The 18,618-nt window shown below is 37.0% G+C and overlaps 1 protein-coding gene across 2 annotated transcripts; it reads left to right on the plus strand.

Moving 5' to 3' along the window:
• Positions 1-110: 110 nt before the first annotated feature.
• MOB1A (MOB kinase activator 1A) lies at positions 111-17,796 on the plus strand. Of its 2 annotated transcripts, none has more exons than XM_059942873.1 (6): positions 111-359; positions 3,593-3,756; positions 9,078-9,171; positions 10,626-10,759; positions 15,159-15,322; positions 16,500-17,796. In XM_059942873.1, the coding sequence occupies exons 1-6, from the start codon at positions 346-348 to the stop codon at positions 16,575-16,577; spliced, it is 648 nt and encodes a 215-aa protein (XP_059798856.1). In that variant the 5' UTR covers positions 111-345; the 3' UTR covers positions 16,578-17,796. The 2 variants fall into 2 exon arrangements, with proteins under 2 accessions (XP_059798856.1, XP_059798855.1); XM_059942872.1 differs by having other exon boundaries at positions 114-359; positions 3,590-3,756.
• The last annotated feature ends 822 nt before the right edge of the window (positions 17,797-18,618 follow it).

Genomic DNA, 18,618 nt, shown 5'->3' on the forward strand with positions numbered 1-18,618 from the left:
GGAAGTCCCGGCCTAGAGGCTGCTGATTGGCTGAGGCGGGGGAGCGGGCGGTGCGAAAAGGGGCCTCTCGAGACCCTCTCAGCGGGGAGGAGCAGAACGAAGCCTTAGCTCGCGAGATTTTGTTGCTTCCGCATTTTGGGTCTGTAAGGTGGGGGAGGGGGGCGAGGCCGCTGCAGTTTCTCTCACCTGCTTGCCACGGCTCGATCCCGGCTCGGAGCAGCGGCGGCGCGGGCTTCCGCTGTCCGCTGGCTGAGGACCTTCCGCTCCCCCTCGGTCCCGCGTGGGCTCCGAATCCTGTCCGCGGCAGGGGCCAGCGGCCCCTCCCCTCCCCTCCGAGGATAGAAGATGAGCTTCCTCTTGTGAGTGTGGCCCGGTCGAGGGCTCCAGGGCTGAGGGCCGAGGCCCGGGAGGGGCGGACGGACGCCTGAGGCGAGGGCGGGTCCCCGGGGCCGGGGTCGGGTGCCCGGCGCTTGCTTTGCTCGCGCTCGGGGTCACGGGGGAGGCTTGGATGTGGGCAGAAGCAGAGGGAGATGAAGGTCGAGGCAAAGGAAGCGGAGTGAGAAGGTTGGGGAGTAGAAAGGCCCCGAGGCCGGTAGTGCCTCCAGACTTTTCCGCCCGAGGGCACCTGAGGGCAGAGGGACGATCTGGGGGTCTCAATTTGTCTCGAGTCTCGAGCCTTTTAGTAACGATCCATGCTGACTTAGCTTTTTACTCCACCGTACGTCCAGTTTTATTATCGTCAGTATTAAATTACCCCCGCCGAAAAATGCCGCCCCAGGAATATATGGGAGTGCCGCTGAAGTTAAGCTGCGGGCCTTGCATCCAATTCTGATTCAGCCCACTTTGTGAATTTGTATAATTAACTAACTTCTTTTTAACTCAGTAGAATCCTATTTTAGAGATAACGTCTGGGCCCAAATGAGCCTTCAATGGGAAAGTTTGTAAATTCTCTGATGATTCTTAATCACATTAAGGTTTGAGAAGCATTGCTCTAGCACCTTATTTTTCTCAGGTGGCTCTCTTTACCTAGCATGTTGCTTAAAAATATGTATTGTGTGAGCGAATAAATCATCCATTTTCAGTTATGGGCATCACCCACATACTTGACATCTAAAATAGTGTTTCATAACCAGAGCTTACCCCGTTTCTTATTGTGAGAAGTTTGGATTCTTTCTACCATTTTGCTATTATGAAATAAGACTGCTGAGACTATCTTTGTCTAAATCGCTTTTCCCCTCCTTTGGATTATTTTTTTAAGCGTATAGTCTTCAGAGTATGATTACCATATCAAAAAATCTTTATGATTTATATTTTAATTGTAAATTTCCATATTACTAGAAACCACCCCCACCCCAGTCTTTTTTTTCTGTTAGTGCTTTGTTTGTGGATGCACAGTTCTTATTTGCTTTTTGGACCTAAATGTGAGGCTGTTTATTTCTTTTAAACTTTGTTTTGTTGATGGACATTTGAGTTTCCACTTTTGGTTATTATGAATAATACTGCTATGAACTTGGATGTACGTATGTGTTCCTTTCTCTTGGGAATTGCCGGGTTGTATGGTAACTATGTCTAACCTTTTGAGGAACTGCCAGACTTTTTCAAAGCACTGCACCATTTTGTCTTCCCACCAGCACTATATGAGTTTCAATTTCCCCACACCCTCCCTAGCACTTGTTAATTGCATTTTTGATTATAGCCATCCTAAGTGGATGTGAAATGGTACCTCACTGTGATATTAATTGCCATTTCCTTAATGACTGTTGATGTTGAGCATCTTTTCGTGTGCTTATTGGCCATTTGTGTATCTTCTTTGGAGTAATGTCTATTCAGATCCTTTGACCGTTTTTTAAATGGAGTTGTCTTTTTGGTTTTAAGTTGTAAAAATTCTTTATCCTGGATACAAGTCCCTTATCCCTGTGATTTGCAATATTTTCTCCTACTTTGTGGATTCTTTTCACTGTCTTGATGGTACCATTTGAAGCACAAGTCTTAATTTAGATGAAAATCATACTGAACCTTGAGACATCATTTCTTGCTAAGTACGGAAAATATTTAGCTACCTGTCATTCACAGCTTGTTTCTATTGAAAGGGCCATTCCCTCTAATTTAGTACTTCCTTATTAAATTTAGTTCTTTATCATGTTAAACACAAACTTTCCATATTTGATTTTTATTGTTTTCATAACTCCTTTTTACTTCATAATCAGTCTTATTTAAAATTCAGATTACTCAGGTGAAGTGAAAGTCCTCAGTTTCATTCCCTTCCCCTTCCTAGAAGTAATCACCACTATCAGTTTGATGGGTGACACTTTCTATGCATTTATAAAATGGGCTTCTGCTGTGCGTTTCATTCTGTAATATGTTTAACCATGTATTGAGATCTATCGGTTTGAATACAAGTACCTCTATCTTGTTATTCTTAACTACTGTATGGTATTCCATGATGTAGATGTGTCATAGTTATTCATTCGTCTACCAGTAAGCTTTAGGATCATTTCCAGGTCTTTCGCTGTTAAAAACAATCTTGGGAAACACATCCTTATCCATATTGAGGAGAGACACCTAGAAGTAGAAGGGATGGATTGAGAAGCATTTCAGTGTTAATAGATATTGCCGTGTTGCCCTCTTAAAATGTTAATGCACTTTGACCATTAGTGAATTAAAGTACTAACTTCGCTCTACCCTAGCCCACATTTAATGTAATTGTTCTGATTTCTGACACTCAGGTTAAGGAAAAATAAATCTAATTTTAATTGAACAGCTTTTCATATGTTCATTTGTCATTCTGTTTTTCTTTCTGAATTGTGTATTCATCTCCTTAGCCCATTTTTCTAAAGCATTCTTTGCCTTTTCCTTAACAGATTATAAAAGCCCTTTATAATTTAGTTAATACTTACGTTGCAAGTACTTTTTTTTTTGCTACTTGTCTCCTTGTTCTGAATTATTGAAGTTTTAATTGTTACGGTTAGAAAGCTGTCCATTTTTTCTGGGCTTTGTGTCATGTTAGGAAGACCTTCCTTATGCATGGTGTGAGATAGGAATAAAAACTTATTTCCGCCCCCCCCCCCCCCCCCAGAACCAGTTGTCTCATTTATTTTCCCCGCTATAAACTCTAAAATGTTAGTGCTACTTCTCTGGTTTGCTTTGATGGCATCACAAATATTTTGATACAGAAAACTGGATTTTTGAGCTATACGAACCTTAGAGCTAACACCCTCACAGCACTATTAGGTGAAAATTGAGGCCAAAGGAGGTTAGGTTTCTCAGGCAGTCACAGAGTTAGTGGCAGATCAAGAACTAGAATCCAGGTTTTTTCTTCTTTTGGTTAAGGTGCCCTTTCTGTTACACCAGACTGCTTCATGAGGCATAGTAAAATTGCCTTCTATGTGAAATTGTGCTGCTAATCCTGTTTCTATGTAGGGGAAAAAATTTAACTCTTTCTTTTATTGTGTTTATTCTCTCCTCCCCTACCCCCCATCTTGGCACTTTTCAGGGAATATTTTTTAATTTCAAAACAATTTATATGCCTAAAATTGTCAATCTGCTTCTGGTCCTAAAAATGGATGTACTTTTACTTTTAACCTAACAGTAGTAGCCGCTCTTCTAAAACATTCAAACCAAAGAAGAATATCCCTGAAGGATCTCATCAGTATGAACTCTTAAAACATGCAGAAGCAACTCTAGGAAGTGGGAATCTGAGACAAGCTGTTATGTTGCCAGAGGGAGAGGACCTCAATGAATGGATTGCGGTTAACAGTAAGTTTTTAATAACTTTCAACTTTACTGGTTTATAAGAAGATTTTGCTAAAATCTTTTTGTTAATGAATTTTCTTATGGGTGTAGCTGTCCTAGTAAAACAGATTATCTGTAAAGAAACATGTAAGTACAAATACATCCAAAGTGTGTTCTCTTCAGAGTGTACCTGATTGTAGCTTGTGTGGTTAAATAGAGAGACCTGAGGAGAAATGAAGAGTACTTTGGGGTGATCTCTGAGGAAAATGGTCTGAATTGCTGAGTAAGGTCAAATGAAAGATTGATAAATACAAAGATTCTACCTGTGGTGGACATGACTTTGTAGGGATCCATCTTCATAGTTGTGCCCCGACAGCAGCTTTCATCTGCCTGTGTATGCAGAAAAGTCAAGTACAGTTGCTATGGTCAGTCACTTGATTATTGTGAGTTAGCAGTAGTCAGAAGAAAATTGAGAGATTGGGAGAAAACAGAGGGACCCATGAGCTGAAAGTCACTCTGAATTCAAGAAGTAAGGGCATGACATGGAAGGATATGCTGAGGCTAGAGATTTGAATATTAGTGTCTATCATTTCTGAGATGAGATCAGTTCTGGATGATAGGGTTTAAGTCCATTAGGAATTTTAGTTGTTCCAGGAATCTTTAAAACTTTTTAATGGAAAATTTCAAACGTACAGAAGTAGAGAAACAAGTAGAATGAATTCCCAGGTATCCATTATCTAGCTTCAACAGTTATCAATTCATGGCCAATTGTGCTGCTTCTGTACACTACCCTGATTATTTTGAAGCAAATCCCAGACATATTATTTTATCTATAAGTATTTCAGTATCTAAAAGATAAGAACTTCCCCGTTTAAAGGTAATGACAGTGCCATCATTCCTTTATGTTATCAAATATCCAGTTAATGTTCACATTTCCTCTGATTGTCCTATAAATGTTTCTTTTTTAAAAAATATAAGGGGAGTTCCCTGGTGGTCCAGTGGTTAAGACTCCCGTGCTCCCACTGCAGGGGGCCCGGGTTCAATCCCTGGTCGGGGAACTAGATCCTGCATGCCACAACTAAGAGCTGGAGAGACCAAATAAATATTTTTATGAAAGTAAAGAATAAAAATATATAGTTGGTTTAAGTCAGGATCCAACAAGCTCTGTGCATATGTTTCTTGAATCTCTTTTAATTCACAGGTTGCCCCTCACTGCAGTTATTTTTCCTTGCTATTTTTGTTGTTGTTGAAGAAACCAGTTTGTTTTTTACAGAATAAATTTTGCTGATAACATCCCCAACGCATCCATTATCTCGCTCTTTTATTTCCTGTAAATGTTAAATCTAGAGCAGCACTGTCCAAGAGAACTTTCTGTGATTAGGCAAATGTTGTATATCTTCACTGTGGCCATTTAGCACTTGAAATGTGTCTACAGTGACTGGAAACGAATTTTAAATTTAACTTCATTTTAACGTAAATTGCCCTGTGTGTCTAGTGGCTACCATGTTAGAACAGATTTGGAGCTTTGATCAGATTGAGGTTTGATTTTGTTTAAGACTACTTCGTAGGTGGTGGTATATACTTCCAACAGTGTAGATATTTCCATAGTGTCTAGTTGTCTTTTTATGTGGTATTCAACTGTTGATAATCTTTGCCTTGGTCAGTGTGGTCCAATAGAAATATATTGTGAGCTACAAATGGAATTTAAAGTTTTCTAGTAGCCACATTAAGAAAAATTTTATTTTTCTCAACTCATTAAAAAGCCATTATTCATATTACTAAGAGAGAAAAAAAATCAGGTGTAGAACTATGTAATGTGTTATCTTTTGTGTTAGATGGGATAAAGAAACTTAGGGGGCAAGACACAGAAAAAATTAGTATAGTAGTTACCTGTGGGTAGGGGGGAAGTTGGAGTGGTTGGAACTTAGATTTTTTACTGTGTATATATATATATATTTTTTCTTCTGATCTCTGATTAGATCAGAGATCATTTTTTTTTTAATTATTTATTTATTTATTTATTTATTTATTTATTTATGGCTGTGTTGGGTCTTCGTTTCTGTGCAAGGGCTTTCTCTAGTTGCGGCAAGTGGGGGCCACTCTTCATCACGGTGCGCGGGCCTCTCACTATCGCGGCCTCTCTTGTTGCGGAGCACAGGCTCCAGACGCGCAGGCTCAGTAATTGTGGCTCACAGGCCTAGTTGCTCCGCAGCATGTGAGATCTTCCCAGACCAGGGCTCAAACCCGTGTCCCCTGCATTGGCAGGCGGATTCTCAACCACTGCGCCACCAGGGAAGCCCCTTTACTGTATATTTTTATCTATCTTTGGCATGTGAACCATGTGACATATTATCTATTCAGAAAATACCCCTTTTTGTAACCTTATTCAAATTATTATCTTTTATTCTTTTTTTTGATTTTTCTTAAATTGAAGTACAGTTGATTTACAGTGTTGTGTTAATTACTGCTCTACAGCAAAGTGATTCAGTTATACATATACATACATCTTTTTTTTATGTTCGTTTTCATTATGGTTTACCATAGGATATTGAATATAGTTCTCTGTGCTATACAGTAGGACCTTGTTGTTTATCCATTCTATATATAAAAGCTTACATCTGCTAACCCCAGCCTCCCACTCCATCCCTCCCCCAACCCCTTCCCCCTTGGCAACCACCAGTCTGTCCTCTATGTCCATGATTCTGTTTCTGATTCATAAATAGGTTCATTTGTGTCATATTTTATTTTTAAATTTTTATTTTTTTAATTTATTGATTTTATTTATTTATTTTTGGCTTCATTGGGTCTTCGGTTGCTGTGCGTGGGCTTTCTCTAGTTTCAGTGAGCGGGGGCTGCTCTTCATGTGGTGTGAGGGCTTCTCATCCTGGTGGCTTCTCTTGTTGCAGAGCACGGGCTCTAGGCATGGGGGCTTCATTAGTTTTGGCACGTGGGCTCAGTAGTTGTGGCTCACGGGCTCTAGAGCGCAGGCTCAGTAGCTGTGGCACACGGGCTTAGTTGCTCCGCAGCATGTGGGATCTTCCTGGACCAGGGATTGAACCCATGTCCGCTGCACTGGGCAGGCGGATTCCTAACCACTGCGCCACCAGGGAAGCCCCTGTGTCATATTTTAGATTTCACATGTAAGTGATGTCATATGGTATTCGTCTTTCTCTTTCTGACTTACTTCACTTAGTATGATAATCTCTAGGTCCATCCACATTGCTGCAAATGGTATTATTTCGTTCTTTTTTTTTTGGCTGCACTGTGAGGCATGTGGGATCTCAGTTCCCTGACCAGGGATTGAACCCATGCCCCCCTGCATTGAGAGTGCAGAGTCTCAACCACTGGACCACCAGGGAAGTCCCATATTCTGTTCTTTTTTTATGGCTGAGCAATATTCCATTGTATATATGTACCACATCCTTATCCATTCATCTGTTGATGGACATTTAAGTTGTTTCGATGTCTTGGCTATTGTGAATAGTGCTGCTATGAACATAGGGGTGCATGTATGTTTTTGAGTTATAGTTTTGTCCGGATATATGCCCAGGAGTGGGGTTGCTGGATCATGTGGTAACTCTATTTTTAGTTTTCTGAGGAACCTCCATACTGTTTTCCACAGTGGCTGCACCAATTTATTGATACATTCCCACCAACGGGTAGGAGGGTTCCCTTTTCTCCACTTCCTCTCCAGCATTTATTATTTGTAGGCTTTTTAATGATGGCCATTCTGACTGGTGTGAGGTGGTACCTCATTGTAGTTTTGATATGCATTTTAATTAGCGATGTTGAACATCTTTTCATGTGCCTGTTGGCCATCTGTATATCATCTTTTATTCTGAAGGCATCTGTTGGCCTTCTTCAGCTTTTGATTTTTCTTTGAGACTTACTGCTCTAATCAACTGTTCTCAAACCTTTTGGTTCCAGGATCCCTTTATTCTCTTAAAAATTATTGAGAACCTTAAAGGGCTTTTAATTATGTGGCTTATATTTAGTGATACTGTGTTAGAAATTAAAATTGAGCAAGTTTAAATACTTATTTTAAAATACATGTTAACATAAATATATTTTTATGAAAAATGACTATTTTCCAAAATAAATTTTAGTGAGAAGTGTGGCATTGTTTTACAGGTTTGCAAATCTTATTTAATGTCTGACTTAATAGGAGGTTGGCTGGATTCTCATATCTGCTTCTGCATTCAGTCTGTTGTGATGTCATACATCATGGAACCTCTGGACAACTCCACTGTGCCTCCTGAGAGAGAGTGAAAATTCAGAGCAATTAAATGTTTCTGACCTCACAGATTCCCCTCTGAAACAGGGGATCTCTGGACCATATTTTGAGAACAGATCATAAACCAGCACACCATCTGGGCACACTCTTTGTTTTGAATGAATATTGAATGCCTAAGTATTACTTTCTTAGAAACATGACTAATTTAAGAGGAAGGTTTATAAGTGAGGGAGTTTGTATAAAATTCCTTTTGACATGGTGGAATATTGATTTGTTTTCTAAGAAATTTGGAAAAGCCCTAGTTGATTTTTTAGGTAATCTTTTAGACGGGGAACTAAGACATTTTTAAAAAAGCTTGCCAAGGCTTATGTGGTTCTCTTTGCACAGAGTAATATGTTTCACTCAGTTAAGTTCATTTCTTACCCCCTTCCTCTTCTGTTTTCTTCCAGATCTAGCTGAAGCTCCTTTAGGAAGTACTCCTTGACTATCTCAGCTCCTCGAGATGTTGCCTTTTCTCTGAACTCTTCTAGCACTTATTGTTGGCCTTTGTATGCTATCTTCTTATATGTTGTATTACTCCTCTCTTTTAATTTTGTCCCTTTTGTTAGCTGGAGACTCTAGGGGAAGGGACATTATCTCCTGTCTTTTTTATGTCCTCAATATGCACTAGGTCTCAATTTTTTATGATGAACTAGATTTTTTAAATGCCTGACACAGCTGATACACCTCCCTCCAAGTATATTCCGCAACGCTTTTCTTCTCTTTCCCAACACAAATGATATTGTCTGGTCCATATTGGTAAGAAGCTATGGATTTTTTCATTTGCTTGTATATGATCAAATTGTATATTCTAATGTAATAATCACCATTACGTTAGAATTATCCCTAATATTTTCCTGCTTACAGGCTGTTTAAAAGCTTAGTATATTAAAAGTGAATATATATTAAAAGTTAACTTTACTTAGGTGTAACAACTTAGAAAGAGAATTTATAGTGCCCCTGGATTGTTGAATCTCCTGAGGATTCTTGGCTGAATCCTCTGACTGAGAGGTCTGATGTTTTGTTGTGTTTACACAGACATTTTAACACAGTTCTGCTATTATCTTTCCAGCTGTGGATTTCTTCAACCAGATCAACATGTTATATGGAACTATCACAGAATTCTGCACTGAAGCAAGCTGTCCAGTCATGTCTGCAGGTCCAAGGTACATATACTGGCTATTATATAGGTATTTGAATTATTACCAAATAAAGCTAATCACCAATTGATATAAATTAAATAATAAAGACTTGTTTTTCTTACCCATTTGCTTGTGAAAACAAAAAGTTTACCTATAAGCTTTTAGTTATTAAATACTTTGGTATGTGGTACCCAGTATTTTGATTTTTTATAATTGCATTATATTAAGTATGAATATTCAGTAGTAGGATTGAAAGTAAAGAAATTTGAGTTAGGTTTATCTTGCTTTTACAAAAGTTATTTTTTTCAATTTTATTAACATTTATGATTCTGTTTCTGGTTTTTAAATTAATTTCTTGGAAGAGTTTTTAGTTGACCCTTTAATATTTGATTTTTTTGTTGTGCTTATTTACTGTTAGTTACCTCCAAATTGTGCTGCTTTAGTTATCTGGCTTAAAGATGCTAGATTAAAATTTTTTTGACTATCATAAATTTCTAGAAATGTTGAGAAAGAGATGGAACTCTTTATCACCCATAAAGTTAAGATGTGGTGGAATTAACATTTTAGTGTGTCCTTCCGGCCTTTTTTCCTATAACAAATGATTGATTTTATGTGATGATAGATGGTAGCAAGATATTTACCTCTTGGGAAAAAATAGTCCTTTCTGAATTTGCTATAGATGTAAAGGAAAAAAAGGGCCCCAGTGAGTTTGGGTCCTATTTTTATTATGTTATTTTAGGAGAGATGTTTTTTATTTTGTGAAGTGTTAAGTTTTATTCCTCAAACTTTCTATCTTTGGCTTAAATGCTTCACACAGTGAAGTTTTGATTAAGTCTTATTAATCATTTCTAGCTCAGCAAAGATGAGGTAGAAAAAGACGCATGCCTAAGATTGTTTCTTTAAAACCATCTCCAAGAAACAGGGTTTTATAATCTTGGCTCCGTTGATGATTACTTAATGTCCAACAAGCTCAGAATGTGGTGGATCTATCAGCACCTTACGCAGTCCTCAGCACCCTCTGTCTAACAGACAGGAATGCAGTTCCTTTGTCTTTCTCAGGGCTGTGTTGTAAAACAGATTCTGGCACAGCCAGCTGCCACACTGGCTTCCTTTTCTTTTCCATTTACCATCACATTTCAGAATACAGTGTAACTTATGGTCGGCCCTCCGTATCCATGGTTCCTCTGCATCTACGGATTCAACCAACCGTGGATCTTGTAGTATTTACTATTGAAAAATATCTGTATGTAAGTGGACCTTGTGTGGTTCAAACCCACATTGTTCAAGGGTCAACTGTACTTCTACAGGGAACTCTCAAGTAATCTTCAGTAGAACTTTAGGTAATTTACTAAATATATATACTATACTATACTGTAGTACTATATATATAACTTCTGTTGACAAACTGTGAGCCTACTTTGATTACAAGTTGCAACATGTTTTTGAAAACTTTATCACTAAAACTTTTTTCTCTCCAGATATGAATATCATTGGGCAGATGGTACTAATATTAAAAAGCCAATCAAATGTTCTGCACCAAAATATATTGACTATTTGATGACTTGGGTTCAGGATCAACTTGATGATGAAACTCTTTTTCCTTCTAAAATTGGTGAGTTAATGTTGTAGAACTAATTTTCTTTTTAAATGGTAAATGTGTTATTGTATTTTTAGTGCTCTATTACTATAAAAAAATGTAATAAAGACTGCCAAATTCCTCTCCAAAAAGGTTGTAAATGTATACTCCTTCCAGCCATGTTTGTGTCTGCCTGTGTTTCTTTTTTTTTTTTTTTTTTTTTTTTTTTTTTTTTTTAAAAATTTTATTTATTTATTTTTGGCTGTGTTGGGTCTTCGTTTCTGTGCGAGGGCTTTCTCTAGTTGTGGCGAGCGGGGGCCACTCTTCATCGCGGTGCGCGGGCCTCTCACTGTCACGGCCTCTCCCGTTGCGGAGCACAGGCTCCAGACGCACAGGCTCAGTAGGTGTGGCTCACGGGGCCAGTTGCTCCGTGGCATGTGGGATCTTCCCGGTCCAGGGCTTGAACCCGTGTCCCCTGCATTATGCCTGTGTTTCTTCATCAGTACTAGTTGTTACTCAGTTTTTCATCTTTTCTAATATGGGTAAATAAATTTCTAGTATAATGTACATTTTAAAAAATATCAATAACATTGAGCATTTTTTGGTTTATTGATCCTTGTGTGTTTTCTGTTTATATCCTTTTTCTATTTCTTTATGTTAAGGTTATTAGCTCTTTGTCATGCATGTTGTGTGTATTTTTTCCCTGGGTTGCCTTATTGTCTTGTTTATGAGGTTTTTTTGCTATGTATAATGTTCTTATTTTGACCTATTAATCTTTCCCTTTATGATGTCTGGATTTTAATACAATGATTAGAAGGTATTTTCCTACTTACAGATTATAAAATATTTGTCCATGCTTTTATTTAGCACTTTTGTGGTTTTGTTTTTACATTTTATTTTAATCTTTGTTCTGTCGGAATTTTTTCTCAATGCTCCCTTTACTTTTTTCCAACTATAAATGCTAGTTTGTCCAGTACCATTTATCGAATACATGTGTCTTTTATCCCCTCATTATCATATGTGTACACCAAATTGACATATATCTTGGAGTCTTTTAATCTCTTTATCTATAGTTATAGAAATTCCACACTGTTTTAATTACCATGGCTATGTATCTTTGAACATCTTGTAGGGCTAGTCTCTCTTCCTTGCTCTTCTTTTTCAGAATACTTACAGCTATTCTGGAAAATTTGTTCTTCCAAAGAATTTAGAAACATTTTGCAAGGTAAAAAAAAAAAAACCTGTGAGATTTTTATTATGATTTCATTCAATTTGTAGATTAATGTAGGGATTCTTGTTCTCTTGACAATACTGAGTCTTCCTATCCAAGAACAATTCATATTCATTTATTCATGTCTTTTAATTATTTCTTATTTCCTCTTGTAAAATTCTGTATTTTACTTTATGCTAGTCCTTCAGGTTTCTTAAGTTTATTCCTAGGCACTTAATGTTTTTATTGATAATCTGGTTTCTAACTGGTTATTGTTTAGTATATAGGAAAACTGTTCTGATTCTTTTGGATTGTTTTCTTGAGTTTTTAAAGTATATAGTTACATCATACTAAGATAATATTAATTTCACCTCTTCTTTTCTGATAAATATACTACTTGTGTAACTCTTATCTAATTGCAGTAACTAGTACTTCCAGAGCAGTACTGAGTAATGGTAATGATGGCAAACATCCTTTTCTTGTTTACTTTTATGTGAGTGCTTCTAGTATTTCAGCATTAAGTAGGAATCTTGCTTTTGGTTAGAGGTATGTGAATTTTTAAAAATCAAGTTGGTTATAGGGTTCTATCAGATACTCTTCTAGTATCTGTTGTTGATCATAAGGTTTTCTCCATTTTTTTTTTAATGTTCTGCTGCAAGAGTATTTTTTTTATTTCTGCTATTTTGATTAAGATTTTGGCATTGGTATTCATGGATGTGATTGGTCCTTGTCATTTTCAGTATAAGGGTATCTTATGAACAACATATTGTTGGATTCTGTCTTGTCTGTTTGGACTGCTATGACAAAAAATACCAGAGACTGGAGGGCTTATAAGCAATAGAGATGTATTTCTCACAGTTCTGAAGTCTGCAAGTCCAAGATCAGGAGCCAGCATGGTCAGGTTCTGTCATAGGTCCTCTTCCTGGTTTACAGATAGCAAAAAGCAGTGTTTTCGTTGTATCTGCACATGGCAGAGAGGGAAATCATCTTTGTCGAGAGTTTCTTCTTATAAGGGCACTAATCCTATTCATGCGGGCAGATGCCCTATGACCTGATCACCCCCAAAGGCCCCACCTCTTAGTACCATCATCTAGGGGGTTAGAATTTCAACATGATTTTGAGGGAGACACAAACATTCAGAACATAGCAGATTCCTTTTTGAAATCTAATCAGAGGCTCTTTAAGGAGAAAAATTTATATCATGTTGTTATGTTTGGTCTGTTTGGTTTTGGTCAACTTTTCCGTTCTATAAAACCTTTTGTTTCCTTTCTCATAGATCCTTTATTGTGTATTGGGTGTGCTTGAATGTTAAATTCAGCTTGGAAAGTGCTTAGATTAAAAGAAATCACTTGTATTTCTTTATTAAAGTCTTTCCTCGGCTTCCCAATTCTTCACTATTTTATCCTAATGTTCTGGAATTCTTTCCCCCTTCATTAGGCTGTTATCCAGATCTTACTTATGCTAATTATTTATTCTTATTAGACAAAACTGTTTATTATTCATTTTTAAACAAATATATCCAACTTATTAATGTTCTTTTTAATAGCACGAGGCCCATTTGCAAATTCTGAGAGAAAAAGGATTTGACTTAAAAATCCATCTTTTCAGTACATGAACATAAGACCAAGTCCAGAAAAAACATGTCCATAAGTCCCAGAATAATGTGTGAAAAGGCAAGTTGTTACCAAGACTAGGGGTGGGGGATGGGGACACACACACAGACACACAAATCAGCTGACAAGAGCAAACTATACTAAATTTCAAGCTATTAAGGACTGGTTGAGAAATAAAGAATACAAAATGCAGGGAAGGAGAAAGTGACAGCCTTTGTTTTCTGAAAGATTAGAGAAAAGAATATGTTCAAGAGTAGTGTCGTGAAACAGACCTTTAAGGCCAACTAATCTAGGTTATTTTGGAAGCAGATGCCTTCTTATGTATTTGTTAACTATACTCAGTGCCAGTTGTGTTGTCTTTCTCCTGTCCCTGTTTTCTAAGAAACATTGGCCTTGTCAACCAAAATTCTCAGGAATGCAACCAGTCACATCCCCACCTGCTCTGCTTGGAGAAAGATGACTAAGTCCTCTCCCAGTTCTTTTCTAAGGAGGTGTTTATATTCTTTGAAAAATAGGGAGGTGCCATTCCTTCCCTTTACAGAAAGTATTATTCCCCTTCTTAGACTATAGGAAAATGAAAATAGCGCTTTAAAAAATTAAATAAAAAGTCGGGGGGCTTCCCTGGTGGCGCAGTGGGTGAGAATCTGCCTGCCAATGCAGGGGACACGGGTTCAAGTCCTGGTCTGGGAAGATCCCACATGCCGCGGAGCAACTGGGCCCGTGAGCCACAATTACTGAGCCTGCGCGTCTGGAGCCTGTGCTCCGCAAAGAGAGGCCGCGATAGTGAGGGGCCCACACACCGCGATGAAGAGTGGCCCCCGCTTGCCACAACTAGAGAAAGCCCTCGCACAGAAACGAAGACCTAACACAGCCATAAATTAATTAATTAATTAATTTTTTTTTAAAAAGTACATTGTTTATTAAAAAAAAAAAAAAGTCGGGGACTCCTAGTTTAAGAAGGAAAACTGGCTTTTCAGAGTACTTCAGAAGAGGAAATACTTTTTATTTGTAGACAGTAGATAATAATGACTCAAAGTGTGCCTTTCTTTTTCTTTTGCTTGGGAGAGTTTCCAGTCCTGGTTGAGTGTGTATGTGTTTATGTAAAAAAAATTTTTTAGAGTTAAAAATTGCAAAAAGTAAAAATTTTCTATTTATAGTCAAAAATACTTATTCTCCGGGACTTCCCTTGTGATCCAGTGGTTAAGACTCCATGCTTCCAATGCAGGGGGCGTGGGTTCAATCCCTGGTTGGGGAACTAAGATCCCAACATGCCACGAGGTGCAGCCAAAAAAAAACTTGTTGCATTTAATTTTAGGAAGAAACTCTCCAGTATTAAACAACTAAAATTGTTTTTGATTCCACATCATCTTGCATAACTTGATACCTGTGCCTACTATTCTAAGGCAGTCAGGGAAAGTGTGGTATGTGAGGATACCTCATATACTTAGGTTTGGGTTTTTTTTTTTCCGTTGCCTTTAAAAAAAAAAAAATGGAAATAGGCTTGTATTTGTGAATTTGTGTATTGGCGTTGCTCATGGCAGCGTCTAAACTTTTCTGCTATTTATTTTTCTTGAATTGATAAAAGACTGATTGATACATACCTATATTACAGGTGTCCCATTTCCTAAAAACTTTATGTCTGTGGCAAAGACCATTCTAAAGCGTCTGTTCAGGGTTTATGCCCATATTTATCACCAGCACTTTGATTCTGTGATGCAGCTGCAGGAGGAGGCCCACCTCAACACCTCCTTTAAGCACTTTATTTTCTTTGTTCAGGTAAGTTGAACCGCGTTGACTTTTGTGTCCTTTGACCTGGACATATCTGGATTGGTTGTTAATATAGAGTAATTTTTAGAGACTTATTTATAGATGTAGAGCTAAGCATGCAGGGTACTCGTGTTTTGTTCCCTTTTCCATGTTTATTTCTTTGATGTGCATAGCAGCATAGAAACCATTACCCCCATTTTGGACCTTTTGCCTCTGGAGAGACCTGCCCCAGGTCTCTGGTTAAGATATGACAAGAAGCACCAAACACTCAAGAAAGCTTGTCCATACCCTCCTGTTCCATCGCCACTGCTGGGTAAAGGGATGCCATGGAAAAACATCTATGGTTGGGTTGTTTCATGAGATGTCTATGCCTAAAAGAGAAACTTTTGGAAGAACTCATTAGCTACTATCTTGGGTTAAGTTTCCAGAAGTCCACTTCAGGCCAAATCTTACAAAGCCAGCAGCTAGAAACTTCAAAAAGAACCACCCCCTTCAGAGGTGTGGCCTGTTTCCTTATGGGCCCTTAGTTGGAATTAGAACTTTTTAGTCAAAATAATTCACATTGTTTGAAAAAGATATCAAAGAATAGGGACTTGTTAGCCTAACTTTCGAGATATATAATTCTATATGCAAAATATAAATATGTCTCTCTAGATATTTTGGAGGGAAAGCAGGTAGCTTTTCTTTATTTTTTTTTTTTTCATTTTTTTTTCTTTTTTCTTTGTAAAGCAGGTAGCTTTATAGTAGATATTGTATGTCACAATTCTATGTGCCACACAAAGGAGAATGTACAGTGCTCTCTTCTTTGTCTTCCTTCTGAGATTATTGCATGGCATAGATAGAGTGTAGATATAGATATACGAAAGTAAAAGGTCTGCTGCCCCAGATGAGGCCACTATCAATGGTTCAGTGTATAGTTTTCAGATAATTTCTGTGTAAATGCAAACATTATACGATTTTGATTTTACACAGGATCATGCTAACATGTACGGTTGCTTATTTATTAAGTCCCCTGTATTTTAAAACTGGGAGTAAAAATGACCCCATTATAAAATGTTCATAGAGATTATTTCATCATTCTTTTGGATTTCAGAAAGCTAGGGTTGGGAAGCCCTTCTCTGAATGACATTTATAGAGTTTTAATTTTAGATCTGTTTTTAAATTTTATTTTTCTTCTTTATTTTAGGAGTTTAATCTGATTGATAGGCGTGAGTTGGCACCTCTTCAGGAATTAATTGAGAAGCTTGGATCGAAAGACAGATAAATTTTTCTTCTAGAACAGTTACCCTCTTGCTTCATCTACTGCTAGAGCTATCTCATTGCTTTCTGTTATAGACTAGTTATACAAACTTTAAGAAAACAAGATAAAAAGACACCTATTTTCTGTGTCTACTGATAAAATTGTCCCAAAGGTAGGTTGGCCTCATACCTTCAGAGTGAGAAATTCAGGACATAGCTGAATCTGAGGCACTGTGTGACCACTGCTGTTACTGCCATAGAGCCATACTTGGTTGTAGAATGTGAGGACTAACCTGTAGTTTATTAGTTTACTTATTCTTTTACTGAAGAAGATGATCGACTCTGTATCAGGTGACAGCATGATGGATATTAAGAATTTCCAATAATTTATTAACAGGTTTCCAGAACAAATTTCCTAATAATGCAATCACAAATCAGTTTTATTCTGCTTTTATTTTACAAATAGAAGAGGTGTTCTAAAACTTCCTTAAGATTTAGAACATTTGTGTCACTTTGGATAACCTTGTAGTTTGAAGTTTGTATGCTAGTGTTTTTTTAGGTAAGATTATATATATATATGTATATTTTTTCAAAATCCGTGATTGCAGTTTAAATCATCATACGATATGTGGTATGGGAGTAACCAAAGTTATTTCTAAAAGGACTTTATTTTTTAGCCTTTATTTTAATCTTTATTTGGGATTTTATTCACATAAACCTATCTAAATTTTTAGTGTGTGTGTATCAAATAATTTTTTTAAGGCATCTAAGGATCGTCTTGCGGATTTTTATTTTGAAATGCTTCATTCAGATTAATTTTAATATGTAGGTTTTGTCTGAGAAAAGGAGAACTTCCAAAAAATATGACAGCTTTGGGTCTCAAAAACCATTATTTTCATTCATGTTTGTTTCAGAGGCCTTAAAATTTGGATAGGAGAATGGAAGAAAGTACTTAGAGTACTTGACTATTTTATTTTGAGTTTTCCTTTAAAAAGAAACTACTTTTATACGTTTTTATTGTGACTTGAGACTTAGTTTAGTGTAGAAATGCACGAACCTTATCCCAATAAGGATAAAACGTAAGGAAAACCACAATAAAAAACCTTGAAGGTGTACACATTTTATAACCCAGCTAAAAGTTTGATGTGCTGCCTGTTCTTTAATGTGTGTGTGTGTTGGGCGAGGAGGGGTAATATGTTTAAAGGAGACAAAATGGGATAAGTAAAAAAAAAAAAAAAAAAAAACTTCATTCTGTTAATAGTCAAAGGATGGATTGGGATTTTATTCTGTTTTGTTTCTGTATTAAAACTTGAAATCATTCTGTTTCTATTGGGATAAAAAGAATCTTCTCCTTTAGTGAAGAAAAGATCTAATTTTCCTTAGGTTTCTAAGATTTAGACTGTTTAAAATGTAACGAGGCACACATATTACTAAAGACTTGCCAGACTGGCAACACTTTAATTTCATCAACGTTCTTTGTTTCAGAGCTATGATTTTTTTTGCAAAGTACTCACCATCTTCCATCTTGATAACTTTGGATGAGTTTAAATTTGATAGGGTTTTATTTTTATTATTCCACTAGAATGTAAAGAAAAGAATTGCTTAGAAACTCCATTTTTGTAATAACCCAATTTCAATAAATTCTTAAATATATGTAGAATTTTAAAGGAAACAAAACATTTTATCTGATTTAGGCTGAAACTGTACATCGTTGTTTTGGGAAATAAAGAGTAGAAAAATCCCTTACGAAAAAAAAGAGAAAAGCCCTCTATGAAACATTCCATAGTCCACGTTTTAAGAATATCCAAAGTCCCTGTCAGGCATTCTGTATGTTTATGTTGATCATTTCCAAACAAGAAAGAAGGTTTTTACATGCCACCTAGAATGTTACTGACTCTTGACTTTGAACATTGTTGGCTTTAATTAAGTATGCAAGGAATGAAATATTTCTCACCTAGGATTGTACTTTCATCATTTCTAATATTTCACATATCATCAAACAAAAGGGTTCTCACTTTTCTCCATTTATTTTCAGTGATAGAAATCCTCCTTCTCTTCATGACTCA

The sequence above is a fragment of the Balaenoptera ricei genome, chromosome 13 (genome assembly GCF_028023285.1).
Source record: "Balaenoptera ricei isolate mBalRic1 chromosome 13, mBalRic1.hap2, whole genome shotgun sequence".
Classification (NCBI taxonomy): Eukaryota; Metazoa; Chordata; class Mammalia; order Artiodactyla; family Balaenopteridae; genus Balaenoptera; species Balaenoptera ricei.

Excerpts from the sequence above, each read along its gene's own strand:
- MOB1A (XM_059942872.1), top strand. Across the intron at positions 3,757-9,077 it reads TGAATGGATTGCGGTTAACA|CTGTGGATTTCTTCAACCAG; the intron begins GTAAGTTTTTAA and ends TTATCTTTCCAG. Across the intron at positions 9,172-10,625 it reads GTCATGTCTGCAGGTCCAAG|ATATGAATATCATTGGGCAG; the intron begins GTACATATACTG and ends TTTTCTCTCCAG.